At 43.0% G+C, this 18,828-nt stretch overlaps 1 protein-coding gene across 1 annotated transcript; it reads left to right on the top strand.

Annotated features, from left to right (window-relative positions):
- The first annotated feature begins 12,859 nt into the window (after nucleotides 1-12,859).
- LOC123448782 (SNF1-related protein kinase regulatory subunit beta-1-like) lies at nucleotides 12,860-18,625 on the top strand. The gene is made up of 4 exons (XM_045125785.1): nucleotides 12,860-13,217; nucleotides 16,833-17,014; nucleotides 17,254-17,416; nucleotides 18,148-18,625. The coding sequence occupies exons 1-4, from the start codon at nucleotides 12,987-12,989 to the stop codon at nucleotides 18,460-18,462; spliced, it is 891 nt and encodes a 296-aa protein (XP_044981720.1). The 5' UTR covers nucleotides 12,860-12,986; the 3' UTR covers nucleotides 18,463-18,625.
- Nucleotides 18,626-18,828: the final 203 nt, after the last annotated feature.

Below are 18,828 nucleotides of genomic sequence, written 5' to 3'. Positions count from 1 at the left end.
CATTTTCAAAAAAGACATTATAAAGATGAACAATATGAGACCACCTCAATTCCATTTTTTTTAATTTTATTTTATAAACAAAACTAGTGATAGGATTAGAAATTAAAATATTCAATTGCAAGATCTATAGATATACCTTCAAGCACTCACCACCCTGGTAACGGTGCGAGAAAAGAGCTTGATGTCTACTACGCAATTTTATTCTTGTAGACTCGTGTTGGGCCTCCAAACGCAGAGTTTTGTAGGACAGTAGAAATTTTCCCTCAAGTGGATGACCTAAGGTTTATTAATCTGTGGGAGGCATAGGATGAATATGGTATCTCTCAAACAACCCCGCAACCAAATAACAAAGAGTCTCTTGTGTCCCCAATGCACCCAATACGATAGTAAATTGTATAGGTGCACTAGTCCGGCGAAGAGATGGTGATACAAGTGTAATATGGATGGTAGAAATATAATTTTATAATTTTAATAAATAAAAAGAAAGGTAGCAATTCATAAAATATAGCACAAAATGTATTGCAATGCTTGAAAATGAGGCCTAGGGTCCGTACTTTCGCTAGTGTAATATCTCAACAATGCTAATATAATTGGACCAGATAACAATCCCTCAATGTGCGATGAAGAATCACTCCAAAGTTCCTATCTAGCGGGGAACATAATAATAAATTGTTTGTAGGGTACGAAACCACCTCAAAGTTATTCTTTCCGATCAATCTATCCAAGAGTTCGTGCTAAAATAACACAAGTTATCTTTTTCGATCGATCTATCTAAAAATTCATACTAAAATAACATTAAAAAATTAGATTCATAATACTCAATCCAACACAAAGAACCTCAAAGTGCCCCAAGATTTTTATCGGAGAAACAAAGATGAGAACGTGCATCAACCCCTATGCATAGATTACCCAAATGTCACCTTCAGAATCTGTGAGTCGAGTGCCAAAACATATATCTAGTGAATTAATATGATACCCCATTGTAACCATGGGTATTCATAGCAAGACATAAATCAAGTGCTATCAAATCCATAAAAGTATTCAATCCAATAAACCGAAATCTCAAAGGGAAAACTCAATTCATCACAACAAGGTAGCAAGGGAATAACACCATATGATACAACTACATTAACAAAGCCCACGATACATCAAGATTGTGCCATCTCAAGAACATAAGAGAGAGAGAGAGAGATTAAACACATAGGGACTCGTACAAACCCTCATCCCCAAGGGTGGACTACTCCCTCCTCATCATGGTGGCTATAGGGATGATGAAGGTGGCCACCAGAGATGATTTCCCCTCTCCGGCAGGGTGCCGGAACGGGCTCCTGGTTGCTTTTTTGTTGCTACACAGGCTTGCAGCGGCGGAACTTATCATCTAGGTTTATTCCTGGGGTTTTCTATATTTATAGGACTCTTCAGCATTGGAATCACGCCAAGATGGGCCACGAGGTGCCCCCTACCCACCAGCCCACGGACAAGGCCTCTCGCGCGCCCTGGTGGGTAGTGGCTGCATCCTTCACCTTTTGGTCCTCCCACGAAGCTTCTAGTGCCTCCTTTCTTCCAAAAAATTGTCAAAAAGTTTCGTTGCATTTGAAGAACTTTTATTTTTGCACAAAAAACAACACCACGATAGTTTTGCTGAAAATAGCATCAGTCCGGGTTAATTCTAAATAAATGATATAAAGTGCACCAAAACCATATAAATGTATTTTAAACATAGGAAAACATGGCATGAATACTTCATTGATACGTTGGAGACGTATCAACACAACCATTTTTAATGTGGTTTCGATAGGTGGTGCTATCATACATCCACGTTGATGGATACTTCAACCAACGGAGGGTAACGACCGCACGAGTCCACGAAGGGATCAACCCACGAAGGGTCCATGGAGAAGCAACCTCGTCTATTCCCTCATGGCTTACATCCACGAAGGACTAGCCTCACTCGGGGTAGATCTTCATGAAGTAGGCGATCTCCTTGCCTTTACAAACTTCTTGGTTCAACTCCACAACACGAAGTAGGAGGATCCCAAGCGACACCTAACCAATCTAGGAGGCACTACCCTCCAAAAGGTAATAGATGCGGTAGAACGATGAACTCCTTGCTCGCGTGCTTCAAAATATAGTCTCCTCAACACTCAATCACTCTCTCATAGATTTGGCATGGGTAGAAGAGATTGATTGGGTGGAAAGCAACTTGGGGAGGCTAGAGATTAAGTTTCAGATGGATGGATTGTATATCTTGATCTCAACACATGAGTAGGTGGCTCTCTCTCATAAAAATGGATACAGCAAGTGTATGTGTTTTCTGAGTGCTTCCTTTGTGAATGAGAGGTGGTGGATGGGTATATATAGGCATCTACCAAAATCCAACCGCTACAACATTATTGTCCAACTCGGTGGCACCGATTTGCACAAAATGTGGCAACTTTAAAATTCTTGGTGAGACCCATATGGTACCGATATGGTGACCTAGGGAAGTTTCCGAATCTCGGTGAGACCGATTCCAAGACCCGGAATTTCCGATTATTGAAAATGACATACCAGAAACTTGGTCACTAGCTTTCGGTGGCAATGAATGGAATGTTGGTGGTATCAAGATTCTAGGGTTTGGCAAATGTTTTGTCTGGTGTAAAATAGGTAGGGCCGAATGGAAAATCTTGGTGGCACCAATTTTAATGGTTAGGCCTTGGACGGAGAACTTTTGTGGGAGAATGGTTGAGTATTTTTGGTGGCTACCTCTAAGCACTTGAGCAAACAATTCATCATAGATACCTCCCCCCTTTCAATAGTATTGGCTTTCTTATGGACTCAAATGTGATTTCTCACAAATATAAAATGTAGAGTCTTGTAGCTTGAAGCTTGGCCAATCCTATTCCTTTCCTTGCATCCAGGGGTTCTCCTAACAATCCTTAGCCAATGCATCCTTGAACTTTTCTGAAATGTACATGGATAAGATCATTAGTTCAATGGCACATATGTTGCGATTAATTACCAACTCCACCTTTGGGAGAAGTTGTGCTTTCAATCTCCCCATTTTTGGTAATTGATGACAACATATAGATCAAAGCTTCGACAAAAGATATAATCGATGTTTAGCATTGTCATGTTGAGAAGTATGTGAAAAGCAAAAGCTCCCCCTAAATTTTTGCATTATTTCATATTTGTGTTTGAATGCAAATGCACAATCGATTAGGGTCATGGGTCACTCTTCCATGTCACATACATCTTGGTGGTGTGCATAAATGATATGAATCTATATTAATGCACATTACACCAAACAATGAGTGAATGATCACCATGTAGATAGCTCAAAGATATAAAGTAGTAGCATCAACAATCAAAGTGTATGATCAAACACAACGAAGCTTAAGACACCCAAAAGACCAAATGGTTTGAAAAACCAAAGAGAGCAATAAAAAGAAAAACTCTCTTTCTCTCGAAGCCCTATAGATCTATACACTTCCCCCCTTTGGCAACAAGTTACCAAAAAGTTCAAAGGTCAAGAACTAAGCATCGCTCTGGGCTTGATCTCCTCCGATAGTAGTTGATGGAGTCGATAAGGGAGCATCGGCGGAGGTGTCGGGTGAAGTCCTCTGAGGTGGAGGTGTTGACACTAGAGGTGTAGGAGCTGGTGGAGTTGATGGAGCTGAAGGTGCTGATGCTTGGGCTGATGAAGATGGCCTGGCTTCCGGAACTTACACACGTGCAGATCTGGTGTGAGTAGGAAGAGACGTATCATCCTCATCATCACTGCTGGAGCGAGGTGTGTGAACTGCATCAACTTCATGTTTCAGCTTCTCAACAGTGGTAGTCAACTCCGTCACTTTGATGTCGAGATCATGGAATTTTGTCTGTACAATCCTCTCAAGACTCTTCTGGTTCAACAAGATGTTTGTAATTTTATTCTCCATCCCCTGGATGGTGCTGACGAGGAATGTCATTTGTTCCTCCCTGGTTCTCAAATATGGAGTTGGAGCTGCTCTGGTTGCCTTTGCCTGTACATGAGCTAAAGCTAAACTGGGATGGTTGGGGTGCATCACAACTTCGTTGTCTTCAAATTCAGGTTTGAGTGGCAGGTGTCGACGATCAAGCACACATGCATTCTTCTCCATCTTGGAGTTGATCAACGTATGGATGTACGGAGCATATCCACACGTCTCCTCTGATCAGCAGCATCCTCCTCACTGTCTCAACTATCATATCCATCACTCTAATCCTTGCGTGGGTGTCAATATGGTGCAGCATGTTGACGGAATACCCTCTGATCATCTTATCATCTCCTGATTTAGGCATCGGGGTGTACCTCATAATAGTGTTGGTGGTGGGTATTCCTGCTTGCAGGAAATAGACAGAGCCAAGCTTTTGTGTCTTCAAATACTTGTGGGGCACTGGATTGTACATATTATCCATAGAGTTGTGAATCGTTTTTGGCTTAGAGTACACATCCAAGTCACCCTCTTGGACCTTTGGAGGACCTAACATGGTTGCCCACTCCCCAACAGTTGACTCATACCTCCGACCTTCAGTCATCCATACAATCCTTCCATCAGGATAAAAATGTGAAGTGGAGTAGAATTGTATGATCATCTCATCATTCCAAGCAGTCATCTCTCTGTCAACAAAATCTTCAATATAAATGGCCCTGAAGTTTTCTCTCACATGAGGGAAGTAGTCCTCATGTTCTTTGATGTAGTCCGAGTCTACATATCTCATATCACTTACAGCAGGACTCTTGTCCAATAAGACAGTCTCATAAAATATTGTTGCTCCTTGATATGAAAGCGAGCATCAACAACTGTTCTTCTCCTAAAAGCGTAGGGATTTGCTGCTCTCCTCAATCTTAGACCCTTATCTCTTCTCTTCTTCATGTCCTCCGCAACAAGATGAGCGTCATTATGCAATGGCAGTTGAGCTCTCAACTTCCTCTGAACAGTAAGATCTTCTTCCTCCTCTGCAGCAACATCTGTGGATGCAAAGTCTTTGTTCTTCTGTGCTACGGGAATATCCCTAGTAGTCCTTTTAGATTTAGTAGCTACAAGATTTTTGGACTTTGGAACAATAGACTTTGTCTTTGGAGCAGACTTGTTGGGCATATCATCTCCCATTAGCTTCTTCTTTTTGGAAGGAGGTGTATTGGCAGGTTCCTCTTCCTCTTCTTCCTCGATAGCTTCTTCTGGATCGTCATACATGGATGTTGGCCTTCCAACAACATGCACTGTTCTCTTCCCGATTCTCTTGTGCCCTGGTTTCTTAGCTTGCTTGGAGGTGGGCTTCTCAAGGGTGAGTTTCATCCCTTTTTGAGTAGTCCGTGGAGCTCTCGTAGTATCAATCTTGGCATAGTCCTTTCTCGCAGTTTTCTTGACTTTGACCCTCTCCTTTTGCTAGTGAGGAATGCTTTCCTCAGGAATGAAATCTGCATCCTCTTCAACTAAGTTCAGCTTCTTTCTGGACCTCGTAGCTGCCTTGAGCATATCATGAGAGCTTGGAGTACCTGGATCAGAATCAGTCTTCTCATGACTAGTGCTTGAGTCCATTTCCATGCTTCGCTCTCTGGAAACATTTTGACTATCTTTAGACCCTGACATGCTGACAAACTGACAAGAAAACAAGCTGACCATGTGGATAGTTATAGAATAGAAGGAGTGGGAGCATCACAAAACACAAAAGTTTTCAAAAATTCAAACTCAAAGTTTTAGTTTTAAGTATCAACTTTGTGTATTTCGGTTCCACCGAGAAGAAAAATCGTAGCCTCCGAGCCTGACCATCTGCGTTAATAGAGACCTCGCCACACTTTTCGGTAGCACCTAAAAGTGAGACTCGGTCTCACCGAGATGATTCTCAGAAACCCTAATTCTTGAACCGGTGACATTGATCCAATCCATTCATTGACTCAGAGATACAAAAGGAGGAGACTTAACCCTAAAAATATTCATTCATCTATGCTATAGGATTTGTTTTGTGGTTGGAGTCGTGGCACACTGTGGCAAGATTTAGGGTGAATGCTTATGCGCAAGATTCAGATAAAGGAGCGCAAAAAGGGAGCGAAACCTTACCTAATTTGGTGAAGTCCTACTATGGTGGTGGCTGCGGTGGAAATTGCCCACGACGACGATGGACTCCGATGGTGAGGACACGCTTGAGATGTGGAGGAATTCTGTAGACAAGGGTGGCGACAGCACAGGGGTACGGAAAGCCAAGGAGGTAAAGAAATTTTCAGCCTCGGGTCTGCTAGGTATATATACCATGTTGCTGCTAGTGACACTAGGTTGGAAATATTGGTGTCACCGATTTTCATAACTGTCTAGTGATAGTGAAACTCGGTGAGGCCGAGATTTACCAATCGGTGGCACCGAGGTCTTAAAACCAGATCAACCCACGTGCTCCGGTGGGACTGAGATTTTGGGTTTGTTCACACCGAGCGGCACATGGGAGGTTTTGGAAGTTACCTTTTGTCGAGATGGATCTCCGAGTGCTCCTCACACAGAGTGTCCCTAAAGTTCTTCTCAAATTTTGTGATGTAGCACGAATAGAATTTGAGACGAGAAAGCATAGATAGCTATAGAGGGGTACTTAGGCATTCTTGTATATCCATATGGCCAAATAAAGTGGAAAGCCAAATAACAACAATTGGATATCCTCGAATGAGCAAAAATATGCATACCAACATGCTCATAGAGTAAGATGTCAAATAAATCATGGCAAACTTGCACAACCACTCTAGTATCTACCAAGCACTTTGGCGATGACAAAGTCATCTATACATGAGTATATTGACTTAGGAGCCAAGCAAGAATGCTTGATCATGGGTCATACTCATTGTTTAAGCACAAGTGGGGTTGCCACTTTTACATAAATCTTTCAATGTGTTCACATATTAAGAGATGCTTTAACTCAAGTCTTAGAGTAAAGCTCCCCCCTTGATGTGACATCCCCCCTAAGAGGTATGAATTAACCTTGGGTTTTGTCGTGGAAGACTTCATGTAGGTATAGTAGTTGTGGATGCTCATTGTTGATGAAGATCATCTTGAGTTGGGAGCAATACTTGTTGTTTATTACTCTTCTCACCTACATGGGTTAGTCCCATACATAAGGAACAAATACAAGGATATATATGGACATGGAATGAAGTACATATGAGATGATGTCCATTGATACATTAATTACCTTATCCATTGCTTACCTTTGAGGGAATGTGTGACTCCTTGAACTAGTGCATAAGGTTGGAGTTGATTGCAACTAGTTTTTGCCAAAAATGAATAAGAGTGAATTTCATTGGCGGAGTCACCCGTCTAGAACTTCTCTAGTTCTTATTCTTAGGGACCCACATCAACTTGATGGGAATCCTTGGAGTTTAGGTAGTGCTTGATGACATAGAGCTAGTAGTGGCCTTGGAATCCACTTGACTATGGCTTGGGGTTCTTCCTCAAACGAGTCAATCTCCTCTTGAAGCTTGACCCTGCCCTCGTAGTCTTGTGGCGGAAGGTCATCTTGAGGGCTTGTTCCCTTGGGGGAGTAGGATCATACTTCTCCTTTTGGGGAACAAACTTCGGGTTGGGGTATTGACCTTCTTCCCATTCAACTCTATTGGCATTGTAGTAGCCAATGCCTTGTTTCTTCCGATGTCCTCCTTGCTTGCGTACAATTTCCTCGAATTGCTTACTTTCGGCAAGACTCTTGAAGACACCTATCTCTATAATCCTTCTCAATAAATTGTTTTCTTGCTCAAGTGTAACTTGGCTAAGAGAATCATTAGTGGAATCAATAGAGATACTAGAAACGACATCATTTGATTTAACATTAGTATTGTTGTTACTAGATGAAGAAACTTTCTTGCCTTTGTTACTAGTGTGCTTAGGTTTAACTTGTGGAACAAAAGTAGAAAAGAGTAATCATTTGGATAAATAAAAAAGAACTCTTCTTTCGAATATCATCATTGATTGTTTTTAGAAACTCATGCTCTTGCTCTAAATTTAGCTTATCGAAGTGTAGCTTCTCATGAGTTCTTGCAAGCTCTCTATGATCTTCTAGAGTAGATTCACGGGCTAACTTAAGAGTGTTTAATTATTTAGTTAGATGCTCAATCTACTTCTTATCATCATCACACGACTTATCTTGACTAGCATGATTATCATCAAGTTCATTTTCATTGCTATCACTAGTTTTATCAAAGAATAAGTCATCATCTCCAAGCAAGTCATCATATCCAAGTAAGTCATCTTCATCACTATCAAAGTCAAAGTACTTGGGGTGTGATACCTTGGGGCCTTTAGCCATGAAGTAGTTTCCAATCCCTTCATTTGGTGAATCAAATATATTATAGGAGTTGGAGGATACGAGTACAAGGCTGGCAACACCTTCATCTTGACCATAGTTGGATTTGGAGTGGTAGCTTCTCTCGGATTGGTTGTTGGACTCGGAGCCGGATACCCGTTCACCAACATGAGCTTGATGTCTTCCTCTTGAGTGGATCTTGGTGTACTTGTCATTCTTCTTTGATTCATTGCTTCTCCGGGAGGATCTTCATTCATAACGATCTTCTCTACTCCTTCTCTCTCTTCGAGGTGAGTCTTCTCTTGAGCTTCGTATTCTAGGTGACTCTTCTCTTCTTTTTTTTTGGGGGGGGGGGGCGAGCACTCATTGGAGTAGTGTCCGGGCCTTCCACAATTCTAGTAGTTTTGGTCATGACTAGATGAACGCTTCTCTTCATATCTTGAGTTGGTGCTTTTCTCTTTGCCCCTACTCTTGTGGAACTTGTTGAATTTCTTGACCATGAGTCTTATCTCTTCATTGGTGACAAGGTTGTCATTTGAAGTAGCGGGAGCATCACTTCAAGCTTTGTAAGCACCGTTTGACTTGTTGTGCAACTCTTCTTTGTCCTTGAGTGACATTTCATGAGCGACAATCCTTCCAATGACTTCCGTTGGCTTGAGATCTTTATAGTTTGGCATCATTTTGATCAATGTGCATACGGTGTCGTACTTTCCATCCAAGGCTCTAAGTATCTTCTTGATGATGAATTTGTCGGTCATCTCTTCACTTCCTAAGCCGCCAATCTCATTTGTGGCGAGAGCAAGCCTAGAGTACATCTCAGCGACTCCTTCACCATCCTTCATCTTGAACTTGTAAAGTTGACTTTATAGCACATCCAACTTAGGTTCCTTGTAGTGCCTTCGTGCATATCAATCAAAGTGTCCCAAATTTCCTTGGCATTCTCAAGACGGCTAATATTGTTGAATTCTTTGGGGCATAGCCAGTTGAACAAAATTTCACATGCTTGAGCGTTGTATTGCAACATCTTCAATTCTTCCGCAGCCGCTTCACGATCCGGTTCCTTTCCATCACTAAAGAATTCACCTTGCAAACCACCATGGACAACAACCCAAACGGTGGGGTTATGACCAAGAATATGCATTTTCATTTTATGCTTCCAACTAGCAAAGTTTGTAACATCAAAATATGGACCTCTACAGTGATAATTTCCATCACTAGACACCATACTCTCCTAGGTTGTGAAACCAATGCAATGGGGACCAAAACTCTCATACCACTTGTAGGATCCGAAGTATGCATAGAGGGGGGGGATTAGCCTACTTGACCAAATAAAAACTTAGTCTTTTCCCAATTTTAGTTGTGGGCAAGTTTTAGCAGTTGTTGTAGTCAAGCACACCCTACACATGCACGTCTAAGAGTATATCAGCTGAAAGTAATGGCATGCACATGTAAGTAGAGGGTAGGGATAGGAATATCAAACACAAAGGTTGTCACGGTGATTTTTGGCGTGGTTCCGATAGGTGATGCTATCGTACATCCATGTTGATGGAGACTTCAATCCATGAAGGGTAACAACCGCACGAGTCCACGGAGGGCTCAACCCATGGAGGGTCCATGGAGAAGCAACCTCGCCTATTCCATCATGGCTTATGTCCATGAAGGACTAGCCGCACTCGGGGTAGATCTTCACAAAGTAGGCGATCTCCTTGCCCTTACAAACTTGTTGATTCAACTCCAGAAGACGAAGCAGAAGGCTTCCAATCAACACCTAACCAATCTAGGAGGCACCACCATCCAAAAGGTAATAGATGCGGTAGAACGATGAACTCCTTGCTCTTGTTCTTTAGAATATAGTCTCCTCAACACTCAATCACTCTCTCACAAATTTGACATTGGTAGAAGAGATTGATTGGGTGGAAAGCAACTTGGGGAGGCTAGAGAGCAAGTTTCAAATGGATGGATTGGAATATATTGATCTCAACACATGAGTAGGTGGCTCTCTCTCTCAGAAAAATGGATATGGCAAGCGTATGTGTGTTCTGAGTGCTTCCTCTGCGAATGAGAGGTGGTGGATGGGTATATATAGGCATATCCCAAAATCCAACCATTACAACATTATTGCCCAACTCGGTGAAACCGAAGTGAAACTCGGTGGCACAGATTTGCACAAAATGTGGCAACTTTCGAATTCTCGGTGAGATCGATATAGGAATTTTGGTGGTACCAATGTGGTGACCTAGGGCAGTTCCCAAATCTCGGTGAGACCGATTCCAAGACTCGGAATTTCTGATTCTTGAATACGACATACGAGAAACTTGATGACTAGTTTTTGGTGGACCGAATGGAATGTTGGTGGTATCGAGATTCTAGTGTTTGGCAAAGGTTCTGTGTGGAGGAAAATCGGTAGGGCCGAATGGGAAATCTTGATGGCACCAATTTTGATGTTTAGGCTTTGGATAGAGAACTTTTGTGGGAGAATGGTTGAGTATTTTTGGTGGCTATCTCTAAGCACTCGAGCAACCAATTCATCATAGATACGTCACCCCCTTTTAATAGTATTGGTTTTCCTATGGACTCAAATGTGATTTGTCACAAATATAAAATGGAGAGTCTTGTAGCTTGAAGCTTGGCCAAGCATATTCCCTTCCTTGCATCAAGGGGTTCTCCTCACAATCCTTAGCCAATGCATCTTCGATGTTTTCTGAAATATACTTGCATAAGATCATTAGTTCAATGACACATATGTTGTGATTAATTACCAAAACCACCTTAGGGAGAAGTTGTGCTTTCACCACGGGGTCTTCATCTTGATGCTGGGCAGCCACCAGAGCTTGGGCAGCCACGAGAGTAGACACAAAGCTGCCTTGGAGCCAGCTGCAGCGGAGGTGTGGCCTTAATGATGCTGAGCCCGACGCGCCCTCCTGTGCGACGCACACCATCGCCTCGTCGGCTGATCGACGTCCTGCTCCTATGACGCATGGAGCTGGCCGCGTCTCCCCCTAGCTTTTTTGCATCGGGCCCGCCTGGACCCGACCGAGCAGGGTGTCCTTTTAGGATCGGCGTCTTCCACCCTCCCTGCGTTATCGTCGTCGCGGTCCCAACGCGGCCCCAGTTGCAGACCCCCGCAGCCTGAGGTGGTGACGAGGGCGGGGTGCCGTCGGCCGTGCCCCTGGCCATCCTCGACATGCATGGTCCAGTGGCCCGGCTAGACCTCCGGGACCAATCGCCCATCGTCGGACCCCTGAGGAGGGTAGACCACTTTGCGTAGAATGCGACGAGCGCGACGAGAGGGGTGACCAGTCCTCCACGCGGTCGACGTGGATGAGCATGTCGTGGCACCAGACACGAGGAGGGGGTCCCACTTCCCTGCTTGGTGGCGAGAAGCCGGGCACGACCTCGACGCGCCCAACATCCTGCGTTGTCCGCCAGATGATGTGCGTGGTGGGGATGAACGCCACATCCCACACCCACATCCAACAAGCGAACGTCTTCGTGTGGCCGTGCTCGCGGGTGCGAGTGTCGAGGCGGTCGATGATGCACTTGTCGCCGAGCACCCTTGCTGCCCCGTTGAGGGACCACATCTCCATAGGCATCTTCTCAATGATGATGCGGGCGTGGAGCATGAAGTCCTCGGATACATCATGGTCGTCCTCGTGCCACGGCTTGATGGTGAAAAAGACACCGTCTTGCTGATGCGTCATCTACGCTGATGTGAACTGGCTGCATGCTAAAAGAATTAGTAGTAGTGGGTATGAATTATTTGGCATGCATCATGACGTGGACATTTTGAATAATGTGGCATGCAAGATGATGTGAACCTTGTGCATGTGGAAAGAATTGTGACCAACTTATTAAAAATGTAAGATACATGATTGTTTGTTTGAGAACCAAGCAACCTATCTAACGATTAATTTACTTATAATTAGCTTAATTAATAAGCAATTAATCTATTCTTAACATAAGGAATTGAGTCTAACAAAAGGAATTGAGTAGAGTAGTGTTGCTAGAGATGGATCGCACGTTGATGTGGAGCACTACCATTTCCGTGTCAAGGCACGCCGCGCCCACAACACATTTTCTTGTTGCTAGAGATGGATCGCACGACAAACACTGGAATTTGGCTGATACTCACGAATGGCAACCGTGACAAGGCTAATCCTTTCACCTACCGTGTTCCTCGACACGAACCCATCCCTTTCACGATTCTTATTCTTCAACGCAAAGGATTCGCGAGACAACACGCCAACGAGATCGCAGCGATGGATGCCGGATTCCGGGTCCCGGGAGCCGGCGCCCGACCCAGGTATAGGCTCCTCTCTCTCCATCATCCAACCCAACGTCCGTCCGAACGTGCGCGCCGTGACCAGGGCCCCGGCTCCACGTCACGTACACATCACCAAACACGGCCCTCCGTGCGCTACACCCTCCTGCACCGACCAGCAGGCGGGCCACGTGGGGCCGACGGGACGGTGACTGTGCAACCCACGAGCACCGGGTGCACGGGTGCCGCCACGCTTCCCGGGCAAGGGGCAGCGGCACGCGCTTAATTACACGACCAAACGGGCGCAGCCATCCCTCCCTTTCCTTCTCGCTCGTCTTCCTTGCCCCCTCGCGCAACAGCAGCGCCACAACGCAGTGAGTGGCACTTCCGTGATTTCGCCGCCGCGGGGGCGGGGGTAGGAGGAGGAGGAGGAGGGAAGGAGGCCATGGGCAACGCCAGCGGCAGGGAGGAGGACGCCGCCGCGCCCGGGGAAGCCGACGCCGCCGACGTCGACGTCGAGGACTCCTCGGCCCGCGGCGGCTTCCCTCCCTACGGCGGGGGCGCCAACAACGTGCGCCGTGCCTGCTCGGTGGGCGTCGTGGGTGCCAGCGGCGGTCCCGGATCGCCGCCCGGGAGTCCCGGCCGCTCCCTCTCGCCGCGGATGTTCGTGCCCCAGGTCAGATCACCAGATCCCGCGCCCACTTCTCCGTTTCGTTGCTCGCTCTACAGGTACAGAGTTCAGTTCGGGTCGGATGCCTAGTTTCGCCCCTGCTGGTGCTCGTATGTGATCTCGAGATGTGGAGGTTCGACTGATTTGGTTGGTTGGTTGGTTGGTTGGTTGGCTTAGGGTCCCAACGCGAGGAGTCGTCGCGATCTGGAAATGGCTCGGTGTTCTCCAAATTCACTTTAGCTAATGCTGTTCTTCCTGTGGATAAACTGTTTGCTCCTTGCGTGACAATAGAGCAAATAAGCGCGAGCCTACTTGCTGCTAGTTCGTCTTAGTATTATTGATTGTAATTACAATGCAGGAACACACCAGTGGTGTTTATCTTGCCGAGTTTCACTTTGGCATTCGTTTGTGCGAGCTTGATTGTTTTCTCCTAAGCAGCAAACCGTTTCAGAATAAGCTATGCTACTTGGACAGTTAAAAAACCATGTGGCTAAACAGGGAGGTTTTATTATGTGCAAATTGTTGAATGACCGTTTGATTGTACAGACGTTTTATGGGTTTTGCTCTTCTGATTAAAATTTAACATGAAGTAGATTGGTTAGTTCTAGAATTTTCGTTTGCCCCTTGCCCAATAGTTAGTTTAGGTACTGTAATGGTGATTGTAAGTTAGTCATGAGAATGATGTCTCCGTGTAGGCTGTCCAAGGGATTTATGAGCTTTCTGTTAGGGCTCTGGTTCATATCGACACTGATGCTTGTTTCCAGACCATGAATTTAGATGCTTTCCAAAATGAAATTAATACTTGATATACAGCCGTACTTCAAGTCGTGTCTAAGCATCGAAGGAAAAAATACCGGATTAATTTGTTCAATTAGAGCGGGGGATCTGTTGTATATTGTTTTCTATTATTATGGCTGAAGATTGGATTTGGTATGTCGGTCACCTTCCTTCTCATTTTTTTCTTCTCAGTGTTACACTGTCTATTACTTCTGAACCAACCCTTCTGCTACATTCCTGGGATTATGCTATTACTGTCTGCAAAATGTAGGTCTCTTGTGCTGTATTGACATCAAGAATTCTATATAATGTACCAATGCGTTATCATTTTTTCTGTTCTCCTGGGTAGTAGCCTTAAGGATTGATTAAACTGAAAATAATTGAAGCAAATAAATACATGCAATTAGTACTCTCTCCGTCCCAAAATTCTTGTCTTAGATTTGTCTAGATATGAATGTATCTAGTCACGTTTTAGTATTTAGATACATCCATTTCTAGACAAACCTAAGACAAGAATTTTGGGATGGAGGGAGTAGTTGCCACAGCCTCTGCTCCATTTACCAGTTTTCTCATTGATGTCACTGGTAAAGCGGACACATCCAAATCCATGAAATGAGTGAATCGAGGGTCACAGCATGACTATCCTGCTAGTTTCGGAAGACACAATATGGTGTTTTCATTTTTCTGTTTTCAGTGTATTTGCATGTTGATATCCTTTCGCCCTTTCTTACCTTGAAAACGCACCCAAATCGTTTTGCCCTTTACTTGGTAAAACCATATGAATCGCAGTAGGCGCACAGATGGAAATGAGAAAATTCTGTTGCATCTAGATGAACTGCAAGCATTATAAGCATAGGGACAAAAATGACAAGGAATACTTTATTCTAGTGAAATGTGCACAGTATCAAATATTTATGTCTTCATTTATTGCTATAAAACAAGGGTTAGATACAACATATGCATACACTCTTTCTCTCCTAGATACAACCTTAGAGACACCAAAACAATGGATGTTTTATTATGCATTAAGACTAAGTGTGGTTCTCTTAGGGTGTTGCCAGTACATAGTTTCTATAGCAGTTTGGGACTAAGGAGTCCAATCGTATTAGAAAAGGTCCAGAGGCAAAATGGCTGATGTATAAGGATTCATTGTGTCTCAGTTTTAATCAGGCAAGAACAATCAATCTACCCTCAAGTTATTCTCTCGTTTAAACCTATGTCTACCCAATCCCTCACAGGCATGCCCGTCTGGCTACAGCACAGTAGTTATCCCGTGGTGAATCAAGGCTTACAACAATAGCTATATCTAGGAGAGAGAATGCGTAGATAAAGCCATACTAATACATGGTATTTTATTGATAAATTTGACAAGGTGGGAGTTAGAGGAGGCTCACAGAACAAGCGGCTCCCTTAGTTTTCTGAAAGTGCTAGGCCTCCAAATGCCGCCTCTATATTTTTGTTGCTAGTTTGGTAGTCATGTTGTTAGGTTTTTGTTCCCCTTTTCCTACTTTTTTTTTGCTTTGCCAGCTTTTGGTTTCTGTTTGACTCTTGTGTCTTCAGTTCTCTCTTTGTACAGTGTATCATTTTGATGTGTTCCTTCCAATGCAAAAAGACGCACGTTTTGATGCATATTCAGAATAGCAAAATTACTACCTTACTGTCTATGGTTTGTGCTTATGTATCATTACACTGGATTTGGGTGTAACCTTAATATCTCAGCCTTTTCTACCTCTCAATGACTCATCAATGTCTTAATCTTTATAACTAGTAAGCGATCACAACTTCCATATACTTTTTTTTGTCTTTGAGATAAATACTTGAGCAGTGGTGGGATTCCTCTGATGCCATTATAGTGACTTGGGTGTGTTGAACCTGTGTTGTTTGTATTGGTCTGTCGGTTTGCTTTATTTATAAAGCGGGGCGAAAGCCTTTTTCGGTAGTGGAGTGGTTCAAAAGAAATGTGTTATTCTTATAGGGTGCCTGTGAGAAGTATACATATGCAATTATGGATATAGATTCGCTTTAGCGTTAAGAGCCTCCCAACAATATGGATATCACGTAGTGGCTGAGTTGATATTTCTATTTCGTCGAAATTTATACTAATATCAGGCCCCTGCCCCGCTTTATTCTCTAAAACCTACAAATCCTGAATGGTGATTCTTTATTAGAAGCCTTACATTTCTAATTGTCTGTGACTGATCTAGAAGATCTAGTCTTCATGGTTAACAATGCGGATTACTGCGACTACTGACTACAACTTTTCTTAGTTATGCACTTTGAAGTATAGGATAGATACTAGATATTGGGCAATTTATATTGTCTGGGGTTGTGATGTAAAAGATCCAGTCTTAATAGTTTACAATATGATTTCTGAGACTATTGACTACTCCCTCCGTTCCTTAATATAAGACCTTATAGAGATTTCAATATAGACTAGATACATAGCAAAATGAGTGAATCTACATCCTAAAATATGACTACATACATCAGTATGTAGTTCATAGTGGAATCTCTAAAAGGTCTTATATTTAGGAACGGAGGGAGTAAATTGTTTCTTAGTTTTGCACTTTGAAAGGATAGAAGGCCAGCGATCTAGAACTAAAATAGGTCTACGTACATTCATTTTTATCCATTTCTCTGACAATTATTTCCTGACGGAGGGAGTACTTATCTGTGTTACGCTACTCTAAATGTTTTCATCTGTCTTTTTTTAGGATAAAATATTTTCATCTATCCAATATAAATGCTTGCATTCTTTTGTGTCATATGTTTGTTCAGAGAAGATTAGTATCTTTAATGTGTGAAGCAAGAACATTTGTTGTATTGATTTCTACAATTTTGCAGACACCTGTACCTCCATTGCAAAGACCTGCTGATATAACTCCAGTGTTCAATGAAATACTGATGAATGAAGAAGAAGAAGAATTTGATGGCCCCCCTCAAAAGGAAATACCTGCTTTGATTGTGTGGACTCTCGGAGGAAAGAATGTATCTGTTGAAGGATCTTGGGATAACTGGAAATCAAGGTAACTGATTAACACAAAAACGGAACTCCTGCACATATGATGAATAGATATACACTTTTTATGATATAATCACATGTTCTCCTTGATCACGGACCCACTGGCCGTTCGTTGGTTTGACGGATAATAATAAAGTTTATGGAAATACACCGTGTATGTGTTCAATGCAAGACCTCCTAGTAAAACTGTAACTCTGGAATGCAGCAAATTTTATTCTGATGATATTCATACGTACATCGCAGGAAACCGATGCAGAAATCTGGAAAAGATCATTCTCTTCTCTTGATCCTTCCTTCTGGAGTTTATCGTTATAGATTTGTTGTAGATGGAGAGAGGAGATGTTTTCCTGACCTTCCATGTGAAACTGACGCCATGGGCAATGCTGTTAACCTTCTTGATGTTCATGTGAGTTCTCTTCCTTCTTGAAGAATGAAACCTTTTCTTTTCCTTCTTGACCAACATGCTTGTGAAGAAACAAATTGAGTTTATGCAACTTATCGTGACTTGTACTTGGTTTTAGCTTGACTCAAGTTATGCATTCTATGCTCTTAGATCAGATTATAAATAATACTTCCTCCGTCCCAAAATTCTTGTCTTAGATTTCTCTAGATATGAATGTATCTAGTCATGTTTTAGTATTTTGATACGTCCATTTCTAGACAAACCTAAGACAAGAATTTTGGACAGAGTATATGTGATGGCACTAGAGAGGTTGTTCGCTCCATGATTGAACTGACAAGACCTTGTACAGTTGCCTGGAAGGACATTCTGTATTAATTGCACCGCTTCTTATATTTAATAGGTGTTGATAATTGCCTTAAGTTTGGTGTTGGTTAAATATCTGTTTATGGATATTGGGGTAGTTGAATTCAAAAAATTTAGTTATTGCATTGGCTGCCATTTTTTTGGCGATTAATTACGTACTATTGGTAAAAAACCATATGAGACTTATAAGGAACTTTGATGTCAACTTGGGATTAGCAAAAGAATAATGACCTTTGGAGACGTTATTGGATTAAAGAAAGCAATATACACTTTGTTCATAGGCAAATGTTAAGCTAAAACTGGAATATTTATGTTGAAATTGCCCCTTCCATTGTCCTCTTAAATTTTGGAATTTCTTTGCATGCGTGCAGGATTTTGTTCCTGAAAGTGTTGAAAGTGTATCAGAATTTGAGGCTCCTCCATCCCCAGAATCTAGCTACAGTTTCCAGGCACCTGAGGAAAAGGACTTTGCCAAGGAGCCACCTGCCCTTCCGTCTCAGCTTCACCTGGGCGTTCTTAACTCACAAAACTCAGAGGAAGTATGTGCACGCCCCCAACACATCGTCCTCAACCACCTTTTCATCGAGAAGGGTTGGGGTGCCCATCCTCTGGTGGCTCTTGGTGTAACCCACAGATTTGAGTCCAAATATGTAACGGTCGTCTTGTATAAGCCCATAGAACGATAGCATAGCAACCACATGAAGTTGAAGCTAATGCTTGACAACTCACCGCGAAACCAGCAACGAACAGCAACATCGTGGCCTCTCTCCCTGTAAAAGCATTTCAGGTACAGCAATATTTTCGATAACTTGCAGGAGCTTCTAGTTGTGATATTGCTCCCCTTCTGTATACCTTCTGGCGGATGGCCTTATGGTTGCGAGTTCATACATATACTTGTGTCGTTGTTTCCAACCCCGTGGGAGTGATACGTGTAGAATTGTCGCCGAAAAGTGAGAACTAAGAACCGTGGGAATCCACTGAAACGGTAGACTTCAGAGTTACTCCCTCTGTTCCTAAATATAAGTTTTTTTAAAGGTTTTAATAGAATATTA

This window comes from Hordeum vulgare, chromosome 4H (assembly GCF_904849725.1).
Source record: "Hordeum vulgare subsp. vulgare chromosome 4H, MorexV3_pseudomolecules_assembly, whole genome shotgun sequence".
Lineage (NCBI taxonomy): Eukaryota > Viridiplantae > Streptophyta > Magnoliopsida > Poales > Poaceae > Hordeum > Hordeum vulgare.
This window is presented reverse-complemented; position numbering and strand designations above follow the sequence as displayed.